This window comes from Anolis sagrei, chromosome 5, assembly GCF_037176765.1.
Source record: "Anolis sagrei isolate rAnoSag1 chromosome 5, rAnoSag1.mat, whole genome shotgun sequence".
Lineage (NCBI taxonomy): Eukaryota > Metazoa > Chordata > Lepidosauria > Squamata > Dactyloidae > Anolis > Anolis sagrei.
In genome coordinates, this window is record NC_090025.1 from 172,041,085 (window position 1) to 172,067,132 (window position 26,048).

The following is a 26,048-nucleotide window of genomic DNA, read 5'->3' on the forward strand; positions in this document are numbered from 1 at the left end:
GTGGCAACAGCTGACAAAGAAATTTGATGTGGGCTGGTCCATGAGGTCACAGAGAGTTGGAAGCAACTGAACAAATAACCAGCAACACAGTGTTTGTTTCCAATATTTTATTCATTTTAGGTATTACTCTCATTATTATTTTCTGTCTGCGAAATCGAGGTCTAAAAGGGTATCATTCTATTTGTTAGCTGCCATGGATCCTTCTTGTTGGAAAATGGGATATAAATGAATGAAAATAAGTTAAAACTCGTAGACAATTGGCATGTGGCTACTTGTTCGTATGGACCTATGCAATACATTTAGTCAAATAATGTTATAATGATATTTTAAAGTCTTTTGCTATTCTCACTCATGTAGATATGATTCTCAAACATTATTTGGATGCATTCAGCCTGGAAAATACTGGGTTAAACAGTATAGCTTTGCTTCACATGGGATTTTCTCTTCCTCCCCTTTAAACCATGGAAATTGCTCTTCCAGGTAGTAAACCAATTAGAATCTTCCAAGAGCCTTCTCATCAGATTAAACTAAACTGATTTCTTCTCAATAGCTTCCAGCAAGTAAGGTATTCTAGTGAGTGCACATTTATCAGATTAAGGTCATTCTTCTCATGAACACACCAAGACCTGACACCCGATTACAGGCAGCTTTGATTATTATTATGCTTTTTTAAAAAAGCTTTTTAGCAAGGTTCACTGAATTGTCACCTGATTATTTATTAACCAACTAGTAAACAAGCATCTCAGTTTTCTTGGAAAGCAAGCTCTTTTCTTCTGCTACTTTGTAGTACATTTCCAAAATGGCAGGAATTGCTTATCCATCTGGTTTCTCCCACCTTTAGCATCCCCGGCTCCTTTTAACTTCTCCCATTCTTGATCTGTTCCTGAACTCATCTAACTGCCACTTTCTCACACATACATATTTCAACTCAGCTCCTACAGGATGGTTATCTTCTGTTCCAACTATCTTTATCTTCCATAGAGCATTTCTGATTCCTAAACCTGATCAATTGTTGCCCTTGTTTTGTGTTATGAACCAAACCAACTGGGGGAACTGCTGGTTTGGTCCTTTCCCCCCGTAAACCTCTCAAATTCATATTTATTTTTTCTGAAATTTGCAAGCTTCACGCATCAAAATGCATACAAAAATTGTTACAGCGTATGTGTCAAAACATGTATATGATAGAGGTTTATACATTGAGGTGCATTCACAAAAAAGTGGGCACATCTGTTTGAAAGAGAAATGGCTGCAAAATGCATGAAATACAAAAAAATGTGCATTAAAGGTAAACGTTTTGAGAAGTGTACATAAAAGTAAACAAAAAAGGTTTACATGGCTATTTTTTTTAAAAAAAACACTCCATTTCAACAATGTGTACTTTCTGGATATTTTAACCCTTGCTATCCTAAATTTGATCATGATCTGATTTCAATTTATTTGACTCACAGATAGTATACAATTTTTTTAAAGTACAATCACGTCTACAGGTTCAGCTTTTGCAGATTTATTATTCAAGGATGTAGTTAATATGTTATTTCTATGAATCTCTTAGTCCCCATGGTGACTTTAGGGTCAGCTTTCAGTAGACATTGATCCCAGAGCTGTCCTGTAAGACATAGAGATTCATAGAGGTGAATATTTGGTTTTTTTTAAAAAAAGAAAATATACTCTTTTTAAAGAATACTGTTTTTTACAAAAGAATTATTTGGGATTTTCCACCTTCATGAAGGTTCTGCACCTTTAATCCCTACAAAAGTAGATAACCTGCTGTACATAATTAGGATTGCCAGGTCAGGCTTAGACCATGTGCGGAAATTGAAATCCCCAAAGCTGTGCTGTAGAGGTAACACTTGTGATGTCATTGAAGATGGACCCTGATGAAGATACAAGGCAGATGTTTCAAAGGGAAGTCCCCGGTGATGTCACTCAGAATGGTCCATTAAGCATCAGTCACAACTTCACAGAGAAGGCACATCTTACAAATATGAACAATCCACACTTGGCAAGGCTCTCACCACAAGATTGTTCCTTTTCATCCTGAAAACTGGAGTAGAGCGTCCAGGCCTGAGTTCCCATGTTTTTATGTGTTTGTATATGCTTCTGATCTGTTGCTTCCTTCCTTGAAGATGCAAATAACTATGTATGTGCCTTCAAGTTTCCTGGCAACGTAAAACAAACTCATGAATTTCACAGTTTTTGTAGGCAAGGAATGCTCAGAGGTGCTTTTGCCATTTTTTTTCCTCTGTCAGCACTGCATACCCTATAGCATCTGGTATTTGTGGATGCTCAAAGTGGTTATTTCCCCAATAGTGACATAATGGGATGTCTTTTGAGGGTCAAGGATCGTGTTTAGGGGTTCCAAGGACTGCATGCAGCCCATAGACCACATTATGTCCATCCATGCTTTATATATTATGGATAGGAAGTATGTAGTTCTCCAATTCTTGTTAAACAACACACCCAGTTTTCCATAATACTGGTTATGCAGTCTAGGAGCAATGGGATTTGCAGTCCAACAATACCTAGGTGGAACTTGCAGTCTAACAATATCTAGGTGGGACTTTAAATCCAACCATATCTAGGTTTTTTTAATATTGAAGTATACTGGGAGGTCTTGTAACCTGCTTAAAATTGTTACACCTAAACAGGTATCAACTCACCTTCAGTTTTGGGATAAATAAAGATTCATCAGGGAATTGTGGAGGTGACAAGGTCTGCAAAAACATTCTATCCCAGTGTGCACTTTGCAAAATTCCCGCCTTCTTTTTTTTTTGTAAATATAGACAGAAATGCAGCTTTTAATCTACAAAATCATAGAGCGCAAAGAAAGATTTGCCAGAAGATACCAACAGATTCTGGTTGTGTGTGAATGCCTTTCCGTATGGCCTTTTAAAATGTGGATATTTACAGCTTTTAGGTGAGCAGGTTTATACTTTTGAAAATTACTCTGAACAAATAAGCTAGTGAGCGAGCAGGCTGGTCAGCCCTTTTGTTGCTGTTATTTAGAGATTCTGTTTATGAGGATGCAGTGTGTTGTGAAACAATAAAACATCTTTACAGCGTTGTGCTACCTCTATTGCTATGTGGATGAAACTGAGAGAAGAAAGCATTGGGCTTTAGGGAATAAATGCTGATGACCACAAAGCCTTGTTAATACAGCTCATTCCTGAGCTAGAACATCCCTGCTGTTCTTATGGCAGGATTTTTTTTCTAAATAGATTGAGGGCAGCTTCTGTTGTTGTAATTAAAAAAACAGTCAGGAAATGCTGTGCCTGATTTTTAACCCATTGCTGTCACTCAAGGAATCAGGGGACAGGGTAGTGAGGGTGACTTAGCCTCATGTCTATAAAGGATGTCAGAAGACATTCACATGTTTGAAGGCATCCTCTGTCTGAAGACCTAACTATCAAATCTGGTCGTAAAAAACCAACTGTCAAATATTTCATTAAACTAAGGGCAAAATAACCAGTTTCAGCAAATACAAACACCAGACACTATTGCAGAGAAAAGAAATGGCAATAGCGTTCCTTGACTATGAAAACCATACAATATTCATGAGGTTGGCTTAAGTAGTGCCAAAAGTCATTTGTGGCTCTCGTGTAAGCGAAACAGATTAGAGAGATGGACCAAAACGAACAAAATTAAGTTCAACAGGCACAAATGCAAGATACACCACTTAGGCAGAAACAAATGAAATGCAAAGATACAGAATGGGGGATGCCTGGCTCAAAAGAAGTATGTGTGAAAAAGATTTTGGAGACCTCATGGACAACAAGTTAAAAATGAGCCAACAATGTCATGTGGCAGCAAAAAAAGCCAATGGAATGTTGGCCTGCATAAATAGGAGTTTAGTGTGTACATCCAGGGAAGTCTATTCTGCCTTGGTTAGGCCACACCTGGAACACTGTGTCCAATTCTGGACACCGCAGATGAAGAGAGATGTTGACGGATTGGAATGTGTCCAGAGGGGGGCAACTAAAATGATCAAGAGTCTGAAGAACAAGCCCTATGAGGAGCAGCTGGGCATGTTTAGTCTGAAGAAGAGAAGGCTGAGAGGAGGCATGATGACCATGTTTAAAGATGTGAAAGGGAAGTCATAGAGAGGAGGGAGCAAACTTGTGTTCTGCTACCCTGGAGACTAGAACAGGGAACAATGGTTTCAAACTACAGAAAAGGAGGTTCCACCTGATCATTGGGAAGAACTTCCTAACTGTGAAAGCTGTTCAGCAGTGGAACTCTCTGCCCAGAGTGTGGTGGAGGCTCCTTCTTTGGAGGCTTTTAAGCAGAGGCTGGATGGCCATCTGTCGGGTGCTTTGAATGACATTTTCCTGCTCCTTGGCTGGGAGTTGGACTGGATGGCTCATGAGCTCTCATCCAACTCTATGATTACATGAAATGGTAAATCAGGCCCATCGTTTTAGTTTGTACTTTAAAGGCATACATATCAGGCAAAAAACATATTACAGGATAGGGTCTAGCACATTTGCCCTTTAAAGTTCAGACCCAAACTTGGAGTAGAATTATTTGGAGTATCTTTATTGTTTTGCTAATAGAGTTGATTGTTTGTTTTTCTCCTTTTCATTATGAAAAAACATTGATTGGTTCCAAAATTCTCAAAGGTGAAACTATAAATGAAAAATAAACAAGGAATATCATTATATCTCATGTATTATGACCCAAGAAACATACACCAGCAAACAAAGACAGAGTTGGTAAAAACTCAAAGGAAGACCAACTTAAAGCATTGCAGGAAAACAGCCTAGGAAAGGGCAATCAAAATGATCAAGGGAGTGGAGTAACTCCAATACAGAGAGAGGCAATAATGTTTTGGACTACTTAATGAAGGAAAAAAAACCTCTAAGTGGAAGAAAAAGACATGATATAGTAAAATCTATTCATGGCATAGAGAACGCGGTTAAAAAAATGGGTGTATGTCATAGGGAAAGTGGAGACAAAAAAATCTTTGTCTCACTTGCTTTCAAGGAGCCCCCAGTGGCACAATGGGTTAAACTTTTGTGTTGGCAGGACTGTTGACTGACATGTTGGCGGTTCGAATCCAGGTGAGCTCTCTCTGTCAGCTCCAGCTTCTCATGCGGGGACATGAAAGAAGACTCCCACAAGGATGGCAAAACATCCAGGCATCCCCTGGGCAAGTCCTTGCAGAGAGCCAATTCTCTCACACCAGAAGCAACTTGCAGTTTCTCAAGTCGCTCCTGAAACAAAAAAAAAACCTCACTTCCAATATTATCTTCTGAAACTCAGTGGTGGGCAAATAAAGTTGGAGAAAAGGAACTATAGTAGGACCTCCACTTTCATGGGAGTTAGGGGCACAGGACCTCCATAAAATTGGGAAAACTATTATTATTATTATTATTATTATTAAAACTATTTTTAAACAGCTGAGATAACTTCTCAAGTAGGTTTGTGCATTTTGGGTGAATTGCTATATGTTTCTGCTTGCTGGATACTGGGAGCCCACCCCACCCCCATCTGTTTTTGTGCATCTCCCAAAAATGGGCACGCTGCTGAATAGACATTTCAATTCCACATTGGAATGGCCAATAGGGAACTTACAAGGCTCCCCTATCCCTTGGGAGCCTTTCCTTTCTTCCCTTCAAGGGAGCCTGGGCTTCGGGGTTAAGGAAACACCCTGCTTGGAACCCTTTCCTGAGCTTCTATTCCTGAGCTTCTTAGAGAAAGTATTCTGTAAAATGGTAGTAATAGAATAAAATAAAATTAAAATTTGTACTGAATTATATAGAAGGGGAGGGAAAATAAGAGGTAAAAATGATAGAAAAATCTGCATTTTATAAAGACTTGTTTTTTCAGTTTATGTAAATTCAGAGCATTTTGTTAAAAACTGAAATGCTGTAGGGAGCAAGGCTGACTTAGGTGACTGCATCAGAGATTCAGTGTCAATGTCAAAGAGGATTTTAAATGCTATTTATTGTTGAAATGGCTACAGCTCGGCATTTCAGTTAGTGACACTTTATGCAGCCAACTCAGCAGGGCAGCTCCAAGCCTTCCTAGAGCATGTAATGCTTCGAAGTAGAGAATGTAAGAACTGATTCTGGGGTACACTGTGTGTGTTCTGTCCCTTCCAAAATCAGGACAGCTAGCAGTGTTAGGGCAAAATGAAAGGAAAATGGCAGACAGGAAGGTGTATCACATCTCAAGGGCTCAATAGACAGAAAAAAAACCCCGGGCTGTTCCCTGAAATCAACTGTAAAATCAACAATCAACTATTTCAAGTAATTTACACCATCTCTTATACAATCATTCTTCATATCCACAGGTTCTGAATTCACAAGTGTCACCAACCACAGCTCTAAAATATTGGGGGGGGGGAGGGGGGGTCCAAAAGTAAACCTTGATTTTGCCATGTACTGAGCACTACACTGATATGTAAGCATACCTGCTGTAGCTTTCTACCATTTCATAGATCCTCAAGCACTCATTGGCACTTATTTCATATGGCATTATATGCAATAGGACTTCAACCTTCATGAACCTTGGTATCCACGGGTATCCTGGAACCACATCCCTGGGACCACTATGTAGTGTTGATTCAGACACTAATATATATATATGCCTTCTATGATACTTTATTTATTTATTTATTTATTTTTTGCATTTATTGACCGCCCCTCTCAGCCCGAGGGCGACTCGGGGCGGTGAACAGCAACAAAAAGCACAATATACAAAAGATTTAGACAGTACAAACCAGACAATACAACAGAACACATACTTATACTAAAAATCCGCTTCGTCAAGTCCTGGGGTCATAGCCAATTTCGTAATCCTAGTCCATTCCAGTGTCATTCAAGATACTCTCAATTGAAGGCCTGCTCGAAGAGCCATGTCTTCAGGCCTCTACGAAAGGCCAACAAGGAGGGCGCCTGTCTAACTTCAACAGGGAGGGCGTTCCACAGCCGGGGGGCCACCACCGAGAAGGCCCGCTCTCTCGTTCCCGCCAGACGTGCCTGTGAGGCAGGCGGGACCGAGAGAAGGGCCTCCCCGGATGATCTCAAGGCCCTCGTGGGCTCATAGGCCGAGATGCGGTCTGCAAGGTATTTTGGGCCGGAACCGTTTAGGGCTTTGTAGGATAATACCAGCACCTTAAATTGGGCCCGGTAGCGAATCGGCAGCCAGTGGAGCTGGGCCAGCAGGGGCGTTGTATGCTCTCTGCGTCCCGCTCCCGTTAACACCATGGCTGCCGCGCGTTGGACTAGCTGAAGCTTCCGGGCCGTTTTCAAGGGCAGCCCCACGTAGAGAGCGTTGCAGTAGTCGAGGCGGGATGTGACCAAAGCGTGTACCACCGTGGCCAAGTCAGACTTCCCAAGATACGGGCGCAGCTGGCGCACGAGCCGGAGCTGTGCAAATGCTCCCCTGGTCACCGCTGAAACCTGGGGCTCCAGGCTCAACGATGAGTCCAGGGTCACACCCAAGCTGCGAACCTGCGCCTTCAAGGGGAGTGCGACCCCATCCAGCACAGGCTGTAACCCTATACCCTGTTCGGCCTTGCGACTGACCAGGAGTACCTCTGTCTTGTCTGGATTTAATTTCAGTTTGTTCGCCCTCATCCAGACCATTACAGCGGCCAGGCACCGGTTCAGGACTTCGACGGCCTCCTTAGTAGCAGGTGGAAAGGAGTGACAGAGTTGGACATCATCTGCGTACAGGTGACACCTCACCCCGAAACTCCGGATGATCTCACCCAGCGGCTTCATGTAGATGTTAAACAGCAAGGGGGACAGGATGGAACCCTGAGGAACGCCACAGATCAATGGCTGTGGTGCTGAACAGGAGTCCCCCAGCAACACCTTCTGAGTACGACCCTCCAGAAATGACTGGAGCCACTGCAAAGCAGTGCCCCCAAGACCCATCCCTGCAAGGCGCCCCAGAAGAATACCGTGGTCGACGGTATCGAAGGCCGCTGAGAGGTCCAGGAGCACCAACAGGGACACACTCCCCCTGTCTAGCTCCCGGCGCAGATCATCCACTAAGGCGACCAAGACCGTCTCGGTACCATGTCCCGGTCTGAAACCAGACTGTGCCGGATCCAGAATATCCGTGTCTCTCAAGAATACCTGGAGTTGTGAGGCCACCACGCTTTCCATGACTTTGCCCAAGAAGGGAAGATTGGAAACAGGCCGAAAGTTGTCCAATTTAGTGGGGTCGAGTGATGGTTTCTTCAACAGCGGCTTTACAATAGCCTGTTTTAGGCTCGCTGGAATCTTGCCTTCCCGGAGGGAGGCATTAACCACCACCGTTACCCACTCGGCCAATCCCCCTCTGGCCTCTTTCAGAAGCCAGGATGGGCAGGGGTCTAGGATGGACGTGGTGGGTCTCATTCCTCCAAGTATCTTGTCCACATCCTCGGGTTTCACAAACTGAAAAGAATCCAACAAAATCGGACAAGCAGGTGCTTGTGTCACATTCACAGAGACTGCATCTAATGCGGCGTCCAGCCCAGCGCGGATCAAAGCGACTTTGTCTGCAAAGAACCGAGCAAATGCTTCACAGCGTGCTGCCGAGTTGTCAGGGCTCCCACCTGAAGTTGGGGGAGTTAAAAGACCTCTGACAACCCGAAACAGCTCCGCTGGACGGTTCTTTGCAGACGCAATAGTGGCCGCAAAGAAAGTTTTCTTTGCGGCTTTTATTGCCGCGGCATATGCCCTTAAAAAGGACACAAACCGTGTTCGGTTTGGCTCGCTTGGGTCTGAGCGCCACACGCTCTCTAGAACCCTCTTCTTTCGCTTCATCGCTGCCAGCTCCTCAGTGAACCAAGGGGCTGGTTTAGCTCGGTTACTCGAGAGGGGACGTTCCGGAGCGATCTTGTCAATAGCCCTGGTCATCTCCCCATTCCAGAGAGCGACCAAGGCCTCGACATGATCACCTACCGCGGTGGCGGGAAACTCCCCAAGAGCCGTCAGGAATCCATTTGGATCCATTAGCCTCCTGGGGCGGACCATCCTAATGGGTCCTCCACCCTTGCGGAGGTTAGGGGGCGCAGTGAGTCTAAATCTAATCAGGAAGTGGTCGGACCATGGCAACGGAGAGCTAGACAACTCCTCCACCCCGCCATCTTGCTCCCATCCCTGACAGAAAACCAAGTCCAATGTGTGTCCAGCACAGTGGGTGGGGCCAGTTATTTGTTGGGACAGCCCCATGGTTGCCATGGCGGACATGAAGTCCTGAGCCGCACCTGTGAGGGTTGCCTCGGCGTGGATGTTGAAGTCCCCCAGCACAAGGAGCCGTTGGGACTCCACCGCCAGGCTCGAGACCACCCCCGCTAGCTCAGGTAGGGAGACTGTAGTGCAGCGAGGTGGACGGTACACTAGCAGAATCCCTATTCTGTCCCGGTCACCCACCCTCAGGTGGACGCATTCGAAATTTGTGGTCTGCGGGATGGGGGTCCTGATTAGATGGATGGAATCTCTATAGACCACTGCGACACCGCCTCCCCGTCCTCCGGCTCTTGGTTGGTGTTGCACGGAGAAACCTGGGGGACAAAGCTGGGAGAGGTTTACGCCCCCCGCTTCATCCAACCAGGTCTCCGTGATGCACGCCAGGTCTGCCCGCTCCTCCAGGATTAAATCCTGGATCCAAGATGTCTTTCCGTTGACAGACCTGGCGTTCAACAACACCACCTTCAAGCCAGAGGGCCCGCTCACCTGGTTACACCAATTTACCTTCGGAGACCGATTGGGAATAGTTAATTTGGATAAGCGGTCCGAATTAAGCCGAATTCGAGGTCTCCGTCTCCCGCATCTCCTCCTTCCCACCACGACCTCTATGGGGGCCCCTCGGCTAGTGGAACACCTCCCCCCCTCCATGCCACAGTTCCGAGCCATACGATCCCGTTCTTCTACACTTGTTGTTAGGCTTAAAGGTTCTTGCCAACCTCCTCTCTCTCCCTTCTCCCCCCTCCCCACCACATCTTCACTCATAGGCTCCCACACACCACCTCTTCTGCCCCCTCCGTTACAAAAAAGCAGCAAGAACAATACACAAATGGGGGCAGGGGACCACATGGGTAGCAGCAATACCGATGGTACTTGATGGTAATTGATGTTCGGATGAATGTTCGGATGAACTTTATGAATGATTAGGTCTTATAGGGCCCTTACAAATGTTCAAACACACTAATTCATACATTGTGATCGTTGCAAGTTTTTAAAGATCCAATCTTAATCCAATTGTCAGGCCTAGCAATGGAAGTTACCGAACTGCTGAATTACCAAGTTCTCACTGATTCAGTAGACTAGTTTCTAGTTGTCACTAACAAATGGATTTAGGTCAAATGCCCTTCCCTATTGTGACATGACTACTATCTTAAGATAGTCTCATGTTCAGTTTTGACCTCTGACAACCTCCAAATGATGGGGAGAAAAATTAGTGGAGCCGTTGCTACCCTGGTCTCACTCTTAGCTACTTTAGAGTAGTAGTCATGGAGCTCAGTCTAAGGTCCATTCTACATTCTACAATACATCGCAGGTTCTGATCCCAGGTTATCTGCTTTGAACTGAATTATATGAGTCTTCACTGCCATATAATCAGGGGCCCCTTCTAGACTGCCCTATATCCCAGGATCTTATCCCTGGTTATCTGCTTATCCCAAATTATCTGGCAGTGTAAACTCATATAATCTAGTTCAAAGCAGATAGCCTGGGATCAGATCCTGGGATATGAGGACAGTGTAGAAGGGTACTAAAAGTGCTGTGCAGTAGTCCTGGGGGTATTTGGCCCTCTTTAGAGAGTTTGACTTCATATAATGCAATCCCTTTATCCACAAAAATTCAGTATCTATGGTTTCACTTATCCACACTGCAAAAAAAATCTCCCCTGAAAGTGTTTTTTGAGATCTCTAGGTCCTCCAGTGCTATTCTATGGTCTGAATCCAGTCAAATGTGGTCAAAATATAGAGTTTTCTATTATCTGCAGTTCCAGGTATCCACTGGAAATCTTGGGAGTCATTCTGTATTCTGTAGCATATTTACTAAAACACTAAAAATGATTGAATGTGCTTTTTTGGGCTTCCCTGTGGTTAACTGATGGAAAGACAACAGTACAGCAACATGGAAAGCAACAAATTCTGGCTACTTACCATCCGGTTAGTAAAGTTTTGGAATTCTTCCTTTAAGATGCATTTTATCATGTCTGGTTCAGATATTACTATGAACATTCGACGGCCAATATAATACCTGTTCATGAAAAGAAAAAAATGTTAATAGTGAACAGAAAAAGCATATGGCACTTTATTTTCAAGGAAGCAAAATATTCAATTTCATCTACATTTAGAATATATAAAACACGCATTCTTAGGATTATCCATCTCACTCAATACATTGCTTTCGGTTACTGTGTTATTTAATGATATCCTGTTTATACACACACACACATCTACTTGGCCTACAATACCTGACAGAGAAGAAGAAGGTGGAGAAAAAGTAAGAGACAGAGAAAGAAATAATGAAAGGAAAAATTGTGTTTGACAGTTGATCCATATGAAGAGGGTGGGAAATGCTATAAACATCATGGAGACATTGCTTTCCACAAAAGGTTGATATTTAATTAGAGTTCACAGGTGGAAACCTGGAATGGGTTCTTCTGTCTTTAATGGTTGTGCAGAGGTGGGAATTTCATTAGGTGTTTCTTGACACGCAACTAGGTAGGAAGAAACACTTGCTGAAATCTCTTCTTTCACACAGCCATTAAACGTTTTGGGGTTCTCTCCAGTTTTCAGTCTGGCAACCTGATGCTTAGTATATACTGCTTAATGATATCACCACATTCACCCAAATGAGGTCAACTCAAGGTTTCAGGGACCTGCACTCCCCAGGCCCAGACTGGCACTTAACTTGCAAGCTTAGTTCCAGAAATGCCTCTCTAATGATAAGCTTCGAAGATAGATTCCATCATGGTTTTTTATTTATCGTGTCAGGAGCAACCAGACATTTGTATTACATTTTTAACAAAGCAAACAAACAAACAGAAAAAACACAAAGTTTGTAAACCTGGTAGTTGATTAAATGTCCTTTGACCAGTATCTGGCCACTTGGAGTGTCTCTGGTGTTGCTGCAAGGAGATCCTCCATGGTCATGTGGCAGGGCTCAGGTTGCATTGCAGCAGGTGGTCAGTGGTTTGCTCTTCTCCATGCTTGCATGTCGTGGATTCCACTTTGTGGCCCCATTTCTTAAAGTTGGCTCTGCATCTCGTGGTGCCAGAGCGCAGTCTGTTCAGCGCCTTCCAAGTCGCCCAGTTTTCTGTGTGCCCAGGGGGGAGTCTCTCATTTGGTATCAGCCATTGATTGAGGTTCTGGGTTTGAGCCTGCCACTTTTGGACTCTCGTTTGCTGGGGTGTTCCAGTGAGTGTCTCTGTAGATCCTAGAAAACTATTTCTTGATTTAAGTCATTGAAGTGCTGGCTGATACTCAAACAAGGGATGAGCTGGAGATGTCACTGCCTTGGTCCTTTCGCTATTGGCTGCTACTTCCCGGCGGATGTCAGGTGGTGCAATACTGGCTAGACAGTGTAATTTCTCCAGTGGTGTAGGGCGCAGACACCCCGTGATAATGCGGCATATCTCATTAAGAGCCACATCCACTGTTTTAGCGTGGCGAAATGCATTCCACACTGGGCATGCATACTCACAGCAGAGTAGCATAGCCAAGGGTAGATGTCTTCACGTCAATGACTTAAATCAAGAAATAGGACTGGGCGACTTGGAAGGCGCTGAACAGACTGCGCTCTGGCACCACGAGATGCAGAGCCAACCTTCAGAAATGGGGCTACAAAGTGGAATCCTCGACATGCGAGTGTGGAGAGGAGCAAACCACTGACCACCTGCTGCAATGCAACCTGAGCCCTGCCACATGCACAATGGAGGACCTTCTTGCAGCAACACCAGAAGCACTCCAAGTGGCCAGATACTGGTTAAAGGACATTTAATCAACTACCAAACTCACAAATTCTGTATTTTGTCTGTTTGCTTTGTTCTGTTAGAAATGTAATATAATTTGACTGGTTGTCCTGACATGACAAATAAATAAATGTAGGTTTAAAATCAAAGTCTGAGTCAGTCAATTGTCATTCATACTACATTGTGTCTTATTCCCGATTGCTGCCATTACTATTCAAACACTTGGTCCCATAACCAGGTTTTAAGTTTCTTTGAGAAGGACTGCAGGGAGGAGGCCATTTTGATGTCAAAACATGCAAATGTGAGTTGGTCAACAGGTACCATTCCAGCAGGACGGTAACGGCGCTCCATGCCATCATGCTAGCCACCTGACCTTGGAGGCATCTAGGAACAATGCTGGCTCTTTGGCTTAGAAATTGAGATGTGCACCACCACCCAGAGTCGGACACAAATGGACTTAATGTCAGGGGGAAACCTTTACCTTTATTATATTATCCCTGCCCATCCAAAATACCAAAGTCATATAGGTGAAAGAGCAACTTTATTCACTAGTCACTGCAACATAGCAGAACACTTGGCCTTTCATGACTTGTGACAGAAGTCAATGAAAATAGTCTCCTCCTCAGATATTAGTAGCCAGAAGTATCTAAAAGATATAAGTGAAGATGCTTCATCTCCATGCCAGGCACTGCAAATGTTCCTATCTTTAGATGGAATACTTATTTTTTATTTGTATATGTAATTCTTGGGCTCAAATACCAATGAGGCACCGCATATGGCCTGATCCTTGAAATGAAGCAGGGTCAGACAGGGTAAGCACTTGGAAAGGAGAATATCACAAATACCAGATGCTGTGGGTTATTTTTCAGAGGAAGGTACTGGCATTCCATGCCTAAGAAAACTATGAAATGCATAGGGTCACCATAGGTCAACAGGCAACACATATACACATATGAAATTCTCATATTACATTCTTGGGGTTTTCACAACCTCATAGAAGCATTCTCATAATTTCCTTTAGACATATTGGGCAAGAGAGGCACCAAACTCTCTTTCATGCCTTCTCTCTCTCTGTCTCTCTGTATCTCTCGCTCTATATATATATGGCATATCTGTATCCCTTTATCATATGCCTGATTCATATGTCTGCTGTTGATTGTCAAATCTGAAATTTCAAAGGTTTAGAGTAGCTCACAAAACAGCCAAACACAAAAAGAAGTCTGAAAAATACAAATCTCATGAGGTATATAAAACTTGAGATTTTCTTTCCAAGTCCATCTAGGCCCTGATATTCTCTCTCCTTGTAGCCAGACAGCAAGTGGGTGGAAAGTTTCCACCTCAGGAGGGGTTATCTTGGTATCTCTTTGGGATAATTTAAATTAATTTTATGAAAATCTGAATTATGTTTATGTGGCTCAAACTTTACAGAAACCAGCAAATTAGATGCAAATATCCTTTCATCACCCCTTAACAGGCCTTTCTGTGGACACATTGACAGCCTACAATGAAGTTAAAAGCTATTCTCTTGTACTGAGTCATAGGACTGTCTGGTGTCATCGTGACAAATGCTGTTACTTAAGAGGAAGAGAGGTCAGAGGAAGGGAAGTTGAATAAGGTTGAAAACAGAAAAGAATCTACACTGGCACAAATGAATTAAAAACATGCATGCAAAAACAATGAAGTGCTTTTATACAAGGTTCACAGCTGCCTTTATGCTCACAATCTCTTTTCAAGGAAGCTATATGGAGAAGGAGATAAACCTAATATTATACATAAGGTATTTTATCGCCTTGGGGAAGGACTATTTTCCTGTTGTCTCCTTTCTGGTTTATTCTCAATGCCAATAAAGGCCACAGTGGGTTAAACCACTGAGCTGCTGTACTTGCTGACTGAAAGCTTGCAGGTTTGACTCCAGGGCGCAGGGTGAACTCCCGCTGTTAGCCCCAGCTTCTGCCAACCTAGCAGTTTGAAAACATGCAAATGTGAGTAGATCAATAGGTACCGCTCCGGCGGGAAGGAAATGGTGCTCCATGGAGTCATGCTGGCCACATGACCTTGCAGATGTCTGCAGACAACACCAGCTCTTCGGCTTAGAAATGGAGATGAGCACCAACCCCCAGAGTCAGACACAACTGGACTTAAACCTTTACCTTTTACTACCACACTTGTAGTGGGCAGAACTTCAAAGGAACACATTATAAAGAACAAAATTATACTGGCAACTACTTGTTTTTTAGGTAATGAAAGGAGATAGTATTGCTACATTTCCAAACGGGAAAAATGGGTAGAAGTGAATTTACTCTATTGTCATAATAAGCAAAGTCCCTTTCCAGCCTTACGGTACTTTAAAAATGTATTTCTCAAGTTATTCCCAAATATTATATTATTCTTTTTCTATTTTAAAAGAAAATTATTTATATATTTATTTATTGCTTTTTTATATTGCTTTTCTCACCCCTGGGGGACTCAAAGCAGTGGACATCATAATAAATGGCTAAAATTCAATGCTTCCCATATAATAAAAACAGTACATCGCATATCTAAAACGGTAACATATAACTATAAATTAAACCATTAAAAACTATAAAAACATCAAAAACGTAAACATAAAACATTGTAAACATTGCACCTATTCCAAGGTTGTCATCTAACTGCTTCGATATTATGAACACTCACCGAATATTTGTTTAAATAGCCAGGTTTAAAGTTGTTTCCTAAGTGCCATGAGGGAAGGGGGCTGATCTAATCTTGTTGGGGAGGGAGTTACACAGCCAAGGGGCCAACACCGAGAAGGCCCTGTCTCTTGTCCCCACCAGTTGTGCCTTCAAAGGCAGTGGGACCGAGAGCAGGACCTCCCCAGCTGATCTTAGTGCTCTAACTGGCTTATAAAGGGAGATGCATTCGGATTGATAAGCTGGACCAAAACCATTTAGGGATTTATAGGCTAAAGCCAGCACTTTGAATTGTGCTCGGTAGCAGACTGGCAGGCTGCATAACATGTAACACCCTGAGTTACTCTTTTCAACACTGCAATAAGTAAAGGCAATGAGTTATCCTTCAAACACTAAAATGAATAATGGAAATAAATAGTTTTTAACTTCCCAAATTTTGGGAAATGGGTTGAGAGTTAAGCCTTCTTGCATTTAATGACGGAGTCCTGATGCATATTGGGACCAGACATTCTTAATTGTACGTTTTTTAAAGCCATTCTAAATTACAGAATTACACATCCCATGTGCTTTAGTCCTTAATAAGGACTTTTAGTACATTTCCTTATTCTTAACCAGGAAATTAAAAGATGTTGGGGGAAAATGTCTGTAGGTGGAAAATCCAGATGGAGCATTTAACATGATTTTTTTGACAGCTGTCAAGTAAAATGTATTACTGGTAGATCTCTGATATTCATTTTTTTCCCCTGGTAATTTTAAATAAGTGCCATGTGAGAGCTCCTTTTCAATATTATCCACTGTTACATTCAAAGAGTTTAGTGCTCAAAATTTTTACAAGTACAGTATGAACCCCATGTCCAAGGAGAATACTGTCCAAGACCTCCCATAGATACCCAAAATGGTTTGCCCTTATCTTGTTCATCACTGAGAAAGTTTCCTAGCATAGAGTAGAAAAGAGTAACAGATCTGGGTGTCAACTTTGTACTGAAAGCACCAATGATATCCAGCTGTATTTCTCCTTTCTAGATTCTAATCTAAATTTCTCCAGTTCCAAGTCTAAACAGTTCCACTCATGCTGATATTTTGCGTATAGACTTAATATGGTGCCAACACATACACATGCTCCTGAGGCATGGCTACATGTGACCTGAAATATGGGAAGGAAGGGGCAGGGAGACATTCTCTAAATGACACTCCTGTTAGTAGAGCGTATGTGGATACTGGAGTGAGTAGAACTGTGGTTGAACTCTGAAATTATCTCAAAACATTCCTACTTCTTTAGGTCAGTCTTTGTTTATGCAGAACTCAAATTAACAATGATGTTTAGAAGAAAGAGATTATTCTATTTCGGGCAGCATATAAATGATTGTCCTCTCAAATATACTAACAAACATACTATTTTTCAGAATCTGTGTGTATGTCACCACGGAAAACTTTGGTTCCTCCCCTCATTTTTCCAAAGGGAGGGATTGCTATGAAAATGTGCATTATTACTACCAATAATTTGATATATTATCCATGCAGTCATGCCGGCCACATGACCTTGGAGGTGTCTACGGACAACGCTGGCTCTTCGGCTTAGAAATGGAGATGAGCACCACACCCCAGAGTCAGACATGACTGGACTTGATGTCAGGGGACTACCTTTACCTTTTTATTCTAGCTTTATCTCCAGGGGTGGGGGGAAGCGATTTGGTTTCCACAAATTAGTTTGTTGGGCTATACCTCCAGGTCTGTGATTTCTGTGTGTGAGTGTGTGTTTGGGGGGGGGGGGAGGGGCTAAAAGAGTTGTTGGAAAGAAGTGTGTTTGATTTAGAGTACTGCCACCAAACTAGTGGTCTGTGGAATAGTTCCAATGTGTGAACTATTGCTGTTTCATGTTGAGTTTCCGCAAATGATAGTTGTAGACACAGGGCACATATATTGTGTTGGTCTCTAGCACATTTTGGGAAAAGCATGCAGCATCAAATAGCTTCATAAACATTATATTTGATAAGCAGGATGTATTTTGTTTCCCTCAAGATAATTCACACTCAACCATGAAACCTAATAAGTGACCTTGGGAAAGTCACAATCTCTCAGCCTCAGAGGAGGAGATGGTACACCTCTTTAGGGGAAAATGTGCCAAGAAAACCCTGTGATCATAGAGTCATAGAATTGGATGAGACCTCATGGGCCATCCAGTCCAACCTCCTGTCAAGAAGCAGGAAAATCACATTTAAAGCACCCCCGACAGATGGTCAACCAGCCTCTATTTAAAAGCCTCCAAAGAAGGAGCTTCCATCACACTCCAGGGCAGAGAGTTCCACTGCCGAACAGCTCTCACAGTCAGGACGTTCTTCCTAATGTTCAGATGGATTCTCCTTTCTTGTAGGTTGAAGACATCTTTCTGTGTCCTAGTCTCCAGGGCAGCAGAAAACAAGCTTGCACCCTCCTACCTATGAGTTCCTCTCACATATTTATCCATGGCCCTCATCATGTCTCCTCTCAGCCTTCTCTTCTTCAGGCTAAACATGCCCAGCTCTTTGAGCCACTCCTCATAGGGCTTGTTCTCCAGACCCTTGATCATTTTAGTCTCCCTCCTCTGGACACATTCCAGCTTGTCAACATCTCCCTTCAACTGTGGTGCCCAGAATTGGACACAGTATTCCAGATGTGGTCTAACCAAGGCAGAATAGAGGGGTAGCATGACTTCCCTGGATTGGAAGTTGTTTTCAGTTGGAGACAACCCGAGGGCACACAACAATATGTATAATAATGTAAAATATACATCTTTATATTTCCTATTCTTTAATATATGAATTGCTGCAGTTGCTGTTCTTTAAGGTTTGCTCCCCAGGTCTCTTGAAGTTAAATTTCAGGAGAGGCATCTTGTCTCGCGCATGTGAATTAACACTAACGTATCATGCAGTGCACAGCTGGCTGCTTTTCGGTCATGCAGCAGCTGCTGAGGTATATTGTGTTGATAACCGCATCTGAAGAAACAGACTTAGTCTACCAAAGCTTATTCTACCAACTTTGTTCTTTCACTTAGTCTCCAAGGTGCTACAAGAACTCTTTGCATGTTGATAACCTAGTATGCATCTCTAGTTAAAAGAACAAATGCTCTCTAGATTTTTAATCTGACGGAAGACAATCAAAGACAATGGAAATAAATTCAGCATAGAAAAAAAGTAGAAATGGATACATGTGAGCTCTTCATGAATTGTAAAGCGTGGATGTGGTGATGTGAGCTCTTCAGGAATTGTAAAGGGTGGGTGAGGTGGTGGGAAGAAAGTCTGCAGCATGAAAATTAGGGCATGATATGCATGTTCTCATTTTTGTCTAAGAAATATTAAGAGGGTGTGCTTTCTATCATTTTAAAAACGAAATAATATTTTAACACTTTCTATAAAGATTCAAAGGTTTAAAAAAAGCCTTCAGCCCAAATATTATGTAGAATTCCTGGATAATTGAGGAAAACGCATTATATTAACATTTCTAGGATAAACCTTTTCTTCTGGCAAATCAGTTATTCATGTGCCGCAGTTCTCCTTGCTCCAATTTGGCTTTTCACAGAATACCATAATGTTCAATTTGGACCCTCATCACAGAAGGAGATAGAAAGGCATCTTTTCAAATCAGGCACTTAATAAGGCCTGTGGGTAATACAGAAACACACACATACACACAAAAGAATGTTCCACTCATTTGCAAGAGCCCGAGAAGGAAAGAAAATATGTTTTTCATCTCTGAAAATCTTATACCACTCCTAAAGTCTCAATTGCATTTTTAATACCCCTTTAAATAAACCAGTCCCAATCCCCAACACAAGAAACACCAATCAAACCAGAAAAAGTGTTACTGGCTTCCATAAGGGAAGTGTTGACAACCATCTTCATACATAATAAGGCATGCACTGCATGTTGCTTGAACCCCAAACTTGTTGCTGATCCCATCCAGCAACCATACCCCCAGGCATCTGTGTTTATGGTATACATGAAACAGAACTCTGTGTTTATCACTATATGCCCATTAGGCACCACCATGCAAAGAAAGGTGTCATTATAATTGGTCCAGATCCACACATACAGAATTGCTCCTTGTGTGTACCTTCTCATACACAGTCTTGGCAAGAGAGTCATTCATGCTAGGTGGACTGAGACCAAGTTGAATCTTCTGAGGGTTATAGTTCCTTCACTTATTCTGTATCGTTGTGTTTCTAATAACCAAAGATTCCAAAATTAAGCCATTGCCTTGCATGAAGTGCATTCAACTGTAGGTCAGAACCAACTCTGTGAAAAATCACAGAGTTGAAATAGACCACAACAGCCACTGCCATGCAAAAAACAGAATCAAAGCACTCCCAAGAGATGACCATTCACCCTTTGTTTGAAAACCTCCAAAGAAGGAGACTCCGTAGAATCAAAGAATAACAGAGTTGGAAGAGACCATATGGGCCATCTAGTCCAACCCCCTTCATGCAGGAAAAACACAATCAAAGCACCTTAATGGATGGCCATCCGGCCTCCAAATGAGGAGCTTCTACCACACTCCAATGAGAGAGTTCCACCTCCGAACAGCTCTTACAGTCAGGAAATTTCTTCCTAATGTTCAGGTAGAATCTCCCTTCCTGTCATTTGAACCCACTGCTCTAGAGCAACAGAAAACAAGCACTCCTCCTCTTTAACATGACTCTCTCAAATATTTAATCGTGTCTATCATGTCCTCTCTCGGTTTTTCTTTCTCAAAGCTCAACATCCCAGCTCCTTAAGTCATTCCTTATAGGCCTTGGCTTCCAGACCTAGAATCTCTAATTATGTAATAGGGTGTGTGTGTGTGTGTGAGAGAGAGAGAGAGAGAGAGAGGACTGACTTGAGAAACTGCAAGTTGCTTCTGGTGTGAGAGAATTGGCCATCTGCAAGGAAGTTGCCCTGGGGACGCCTAGATTTTTTGATGTTTTACCATCCATGTGGGAGGCTTCTCTCATGTCCCCACATGGGGAGCTGGTGCTGACAGAGGGAGCTCATCTGCGCTCTCCCTGGATTTGAACCTCTGATCTATCGGTCTTCAATCCTGCCGGCACAAGGGTTTAACCCATTGCGCCACCGGGGGCTCCATTAACAATGCTACTTTAAGCATCAACACAACAAACAGTATGCCATTCAAATTCACTCCATCAAGTCTAACAAATGAAGAAAAGGAGATATATGCACATACTTTTCAAGACACTGTTCTCACCTCCCCTGAAGACCAGAGTGGTCAGTGCATGAGATCTTAGAAAACATAAACCCCTTCCACCAGTGGAACTGCTATTTTTGGATCAAACTCTTATTTCTTTCTGCATTGGTGTAGTTTTGGAGAGTATTCAAGGGGCTGCAGGGGGCAGCAGAGAAAGAAAAGCTGCTCTTGTGCAAGCCAAAGTCTGCTTACATAACAGTGATTTTTGCCCAGTCTCTAGAGAACTGCCCATCTTTTTGTTTTGCCTTCCAAACAATTCTGGATAAACAGAAAGTTTCAGCTTTCTGTATCCCAAAGTGATAAATTACCTTATCTGTTTTGTATCCATTATATATATATATTTATAGAACTACACAGCAGCAACTATCTGCACTGTGTACAGACTAAAATACACTGTTGACGTTACCATTTATCTTTGCTCTCCCACTGTTGAATCTGGTACAATTCTGTGACTATCAACTTTCACTAAAAACAACAACATATTAAAGACTTTGAAAATATTTTGGCAGCTTGTCAGTAAGAAGAAAAACTAAAATCCAAGTCAGATAACTGGTGTGCAACTATCTTTGTTGCAGCTTTATGTTGTTATTTTTATATGGTATTCATTCTCATTGATTGGAACACGGTAGTTCACGTTGTACATGTTTTGTAAATCTCAGTTTTGGTCTCCCCATCTGTTTGGAAAATGACGATAGGACGCATCTTACCTCCCACAAACTGTTTTACTGAAATAAAACATGCCACAATGCACAGATTCAAACACCATGGCTTATGAAAAGACATTGTGTAAACATGGTATAATTGCCACCTGGCAATCACTGTATCAATTTAGATCTTTATAAAGTTTTAATTATTAAGTGTGTTAATCTATAGCTACTCTTGAATTAATTCATCAATTAAACCTTTTGTTCCAAACAAGCTGTTTACCTACACAGACACCGAGAATTATTTGACTTCTTAGAATTTCTATATACAGTAGAGTCTCGCTTATACAACATAAACAGGCCAGCAGAATATTAGATAAAGTGAAAATGGTGGATAATAAGGAGGGATTAAAGAAAAGCCTATTAAACATCAAATCACATTATAATTGTACAAATTAAGCATAAAAACATGTTTTACAACAAATCGACAAAAAAGCAGTTCAATACACAGTAACGTTATGTAGTATTACTGTATTTACAAATTTAGCACCAAAACACAGCAATGTATTAAAATATCTGTGGATCCGGGCAGGAGGCAGACTATGTTGTATAATACAGAACATTGGATGAGCGAAGGTTGGATAAGCGAGACTCTACTGTACATAGTTTAAATGAGCCTCCATCCAACTTGTGTTCAGTCATCATTTTACAAACCAAACCACCTTCCACAGCACAATTTCAGCTAAAATGGACTATGGGTGCATCTACACTCTAGAATTAATGTGGGTTTATAGCACTTTAACTGCCATGGCTCAATGCTATGGAATTGTGAGAGTTGTAGTTTGGTGAGGAACCAGCACTCTTTGGCAGGGAAAACTGAAGAACATGTAAAACTACAATTCCCAAGGTTCCATAGCATTGAATTACATCATTTGATGGCCTATAGGTGTCTGTCTCTGCATTTTTTTTCTAATTACAACGATGGGAGGAGGCATGTTAGACTGTTGTAGCAAAAACAATAGTCTTATGGCAACCTTAAATATTACTCTACTATGTTTTATGTATCTGGCATAACCTTTAGTAAGGTTTATGTTGTTGTTATGTGCTTTCAACTTACTTCTGGCTTATGGCAACCCTTAGACCAGTGGTTCTCAACCTGTGGGTCCCCAGGTGTTTAACCTTCAACTCCCAGAAATCCCAGCCAGCTTACAAGCTGTTAGGATTTCTGGAAGTTGAAGGCCAAAACATCTGGAGACCCACAGGTTGAGAACCACTGCCTTAGACAAACTTTTTATAGGGGTTTCTTTGTAACATATTTTTTTTCACAGCGGATTTGCCTTTGGCCTCCTCTGCAGTTGAGAAAAGCTGTATCAACAATGAAGTATTATAGCAGTTTGACGTCACATTAAATGCCATTGCTCAAAGCTATACAATTTTGTGTTTGGTAGTTTTGTGTGATATTTACCCATCTCTGGCAGAAAGGTCTGGTCCAAAAGCAAACTAAAAAACCCCAAGACTTCATAGGATGGGACCATGTCAATTAAAGTGGTATCAATTTGCTATAATTCTGGAGTATGGATGAGAGGACAGTATGACTTGTACAAGATCACTCAGTAGATTTTCATTACTGAGGGGATTCAAACCCGGGTCTCAAAAGTCACAGTCCACCACTACATCGCACTGGAATATATACTGTCCAGGATTTTATGGAGGGAAACTGAGTGTGGTCAAAATTGCAAAAATGATAAACAAGGACGAAGACATAAAGCTAGGAGAGACTGCAGCAGTTTGCTTTAGCCGGAGTCTACTGGGAAGTGTAAGATCCCAATTTTCCTGCAATCATCTCCGCACTGCTGAGTATAAACTATTTCCCACTTTGAACTCAGTTTGCATCAGGAGAAATTGAGGAAAAAAATAGAAGGAAATGGGGACATTTTCAAAACAGCTGAAAAAGTGGGGAAATTGAGGCTTTCCCTGTCAGATAGAGACAAGCTGAAGTTTATGGGCTGCTGCGTCAGATGCCAAGCAGTCTACAGTTCATAAAAGAGCATAACAAAAAATGTTAAGTCTTTAAGATTCCATAAGCTTCCACAGTGGAGACAGTCCAGTATTGATGGAGAAAGTAAAGCAGAAGCAGTAGTGGCAGCAGTGATAGCAGCAGAATATTTTCATCAAGACATCACATGTTCAAAGTACTTGTTTTAACCATTCATACCGTAGCCTCTTAACAACCCTTCAAGGTAGGGCCAGCAGTATGATCAAAATATTATCAACACAGTGAAAAACCAGGCAGCTTGGCTTTGTGGCTTTCTAGTAAACTGCAAACTAGAGCCTTCTTAGTTCAAAGGGCAGCCTCTTAATTGCACTAAACGCTCTGCTGAATTTTGTGTAATGTTTGGACTTGCTCCTTAATGAATAAAGGTCATGGGTCATTTTGAAAATAACCAATTTGGTTTTCCTTTCTTTTAAAAATAAACCTCGCTCTTTTTGCATTAAGTCACAATTTGCTTGTCCCAGCAATAAAACTTGCAAGCAGTGGCTTTCCAAATGTGCCCTGCCATTAATTAATGCTACATTAATTCCTCAGACAGTGTGCATTAACGCCGTGGGACGGTCTCCATTCAGATCTTGCCTGACTTCACAAAACAAACACGACATAAAGGAGCATTTTTGTTCAACATGGCATCTGTGTGGGAAAACACCTGCACTCCATTCACTCTGTTTATAGCGGGGCCATCAACTCGCAGGCGCCTTTGATCTGCCGATCTGTTATCAGTTTTATGCGTTTCAAACATGTTGCAGAAATCATAATGGAAAGGAAAGAGTGGAGGGGGAGGAGATGGGCTTTGTTTTTTCATTCCAAAGACTGACACCTGGTAAAGTCACTGCAGAGATATCGGAGAATGATGCTATCTTTTATCTAGTTAAAAAAGAGAACATACTGAGAAATAGAGAAAATTAATTGTAAAAGACAGTAGAAAATAAGCCTGCTGCATGAAAGGAAAAGGTTCTTCCTTACCGCCTGAATAAAAGAGAAGGTAGGCCAACCTGCTGCTCCCTTATGTTTAGATATGTGTACTCACAGCAGGTAGGCGAAACACAAGAGATAGTAGAGTACATGTTTACTCATTTGAAAATAGACATTCGGGCACCACCACTTGCCTAATTACTTCAGAGGTCAGCAAACTGATCAGCCACAGATACTGTCTGTGTCCACTTTGAATGCCCCACGTTGTTTCCTTGGCACAAAACACTGTGTGCCTTTAAAGCCACACACAGCTGAGATGTAATTTTTATTAAGACAGCAATTTGTGAGTGTTAGTTTTCCTCTCTTATTTAAAAAAAGACCAACGTACTTTTAAAAAAAAAAAAAAACAGTATTTTGTCCTCTAAAGTCTACTCTCCAGTAGACTTTACAGCAGTATTTCTCAACCTGGAGATCAAGACACCTTGGGAGGTCACAAGGGGATGTCTGAGGGGTCACCAAAGACCATCAGTATTTTCTGTTGGCCATGGGGGTTCTGTGTGGGAAGTTTAGCCCAATTCTCTCTTTGGTGGGGTTCAGAATGCTCTTTGATTGTAAGTGAACTATAAATCCCAGAAACCACAGCTCCCAACTGAGTATTTGTGCCAAGTTTGATCCGGATCCATCATTGTTTGAGTTCACAGTGCTCTCTAGAACTACCACTCCATAACTCAAGGTTAATGCCCACTTCACCCTTCCAGTATTTTCTGTTTGTCATGGAAGTTCTGTGTGTCAAGTTTGGTTCAATTCCATTGTTGGTGGAGTTCAGAATGCTCTTTGAATCCCAGCAACTACAACTCCCAAAATCAATTGCCCCCAACCCTACCAGTATTCAAATTTAGGCATATTGGGTATTTGTACCTAATTTGGACCAGTGAAAGAAAATACATCCTGCATATCAGATATTTACATTATAATTCAAAACAGTAGCAAAATTGCAGTCACGAAGTAACAATGAAAATAATGTATTAAAGGGTCGCAGCATTACGAAGACTGAGAAACACTGCTTTACAGAAAAAGTGCTATTTTTCAGAGAATTGGGGGGATGGGGGAGAGAAGATTCTCAGCACATTTGCTCCTGATACATTCAAAATATGTTTCTTTTTCTTTTAAAGGACAAAAGTGTTAAGAGAACTAGTAACAGAGAAAGGAATGTAGCAGAATCTTTAAGACTACGGGAAGTCCCCAAATTACAAACGTTCCATTTACAAATTATTCATAGTTAAGAACAGGGGTGAGACAACAGGAAATGAGAGGAATCTAACCAAAGGAAGGAAAATTCACTCCTGGACGAGTTATCATGCCTCCACTGAAGCTTTATCACCAATCTTTGTTTCTATAACAAGAATTTTTTTTCAAAATCCAATTATCACAGAGACAGAAAGTGAAGGGAAAACTTCTAAACATGGGCACAGACAGCAAAACAAACCCCATGGGGTGCTAACCCTTCCCTATGCTATCCAATGCATGCATGGATGAACGCATACGCACACATATGTACATGTATATGTATTTTGCATATTTATTTCTTTTGCATATTTGTGTCCCATCCTTCTCACCCCTGAG

General features: G+C 42.0%; 1 protein-coding gene across 2 annotated transcripts in view; it reads right to left on the minus strand.

The window, feature by feature from the left end:
• TBXAS1 (thromboxane A synthase 1) overlaps window positions 1-26,048 on the minus strand; it is a 337,775-nt gene that overhangs the window by 154,448 nt on the left and 157,279 nt on the right. For both annotated transcript variants that reach the window (XM_060776865.2, XM_060776866.2), the window contains exon 5: window positions 11,111-11,207. In XM_060776865.2, the coding sequence (XP_060632848.2) occupies window positions 11,111-11,207 (97 nt within the window). The remainder of the gene's footprint in view (window positions 1-11,110; window positions 11,208-26,048) is intronic.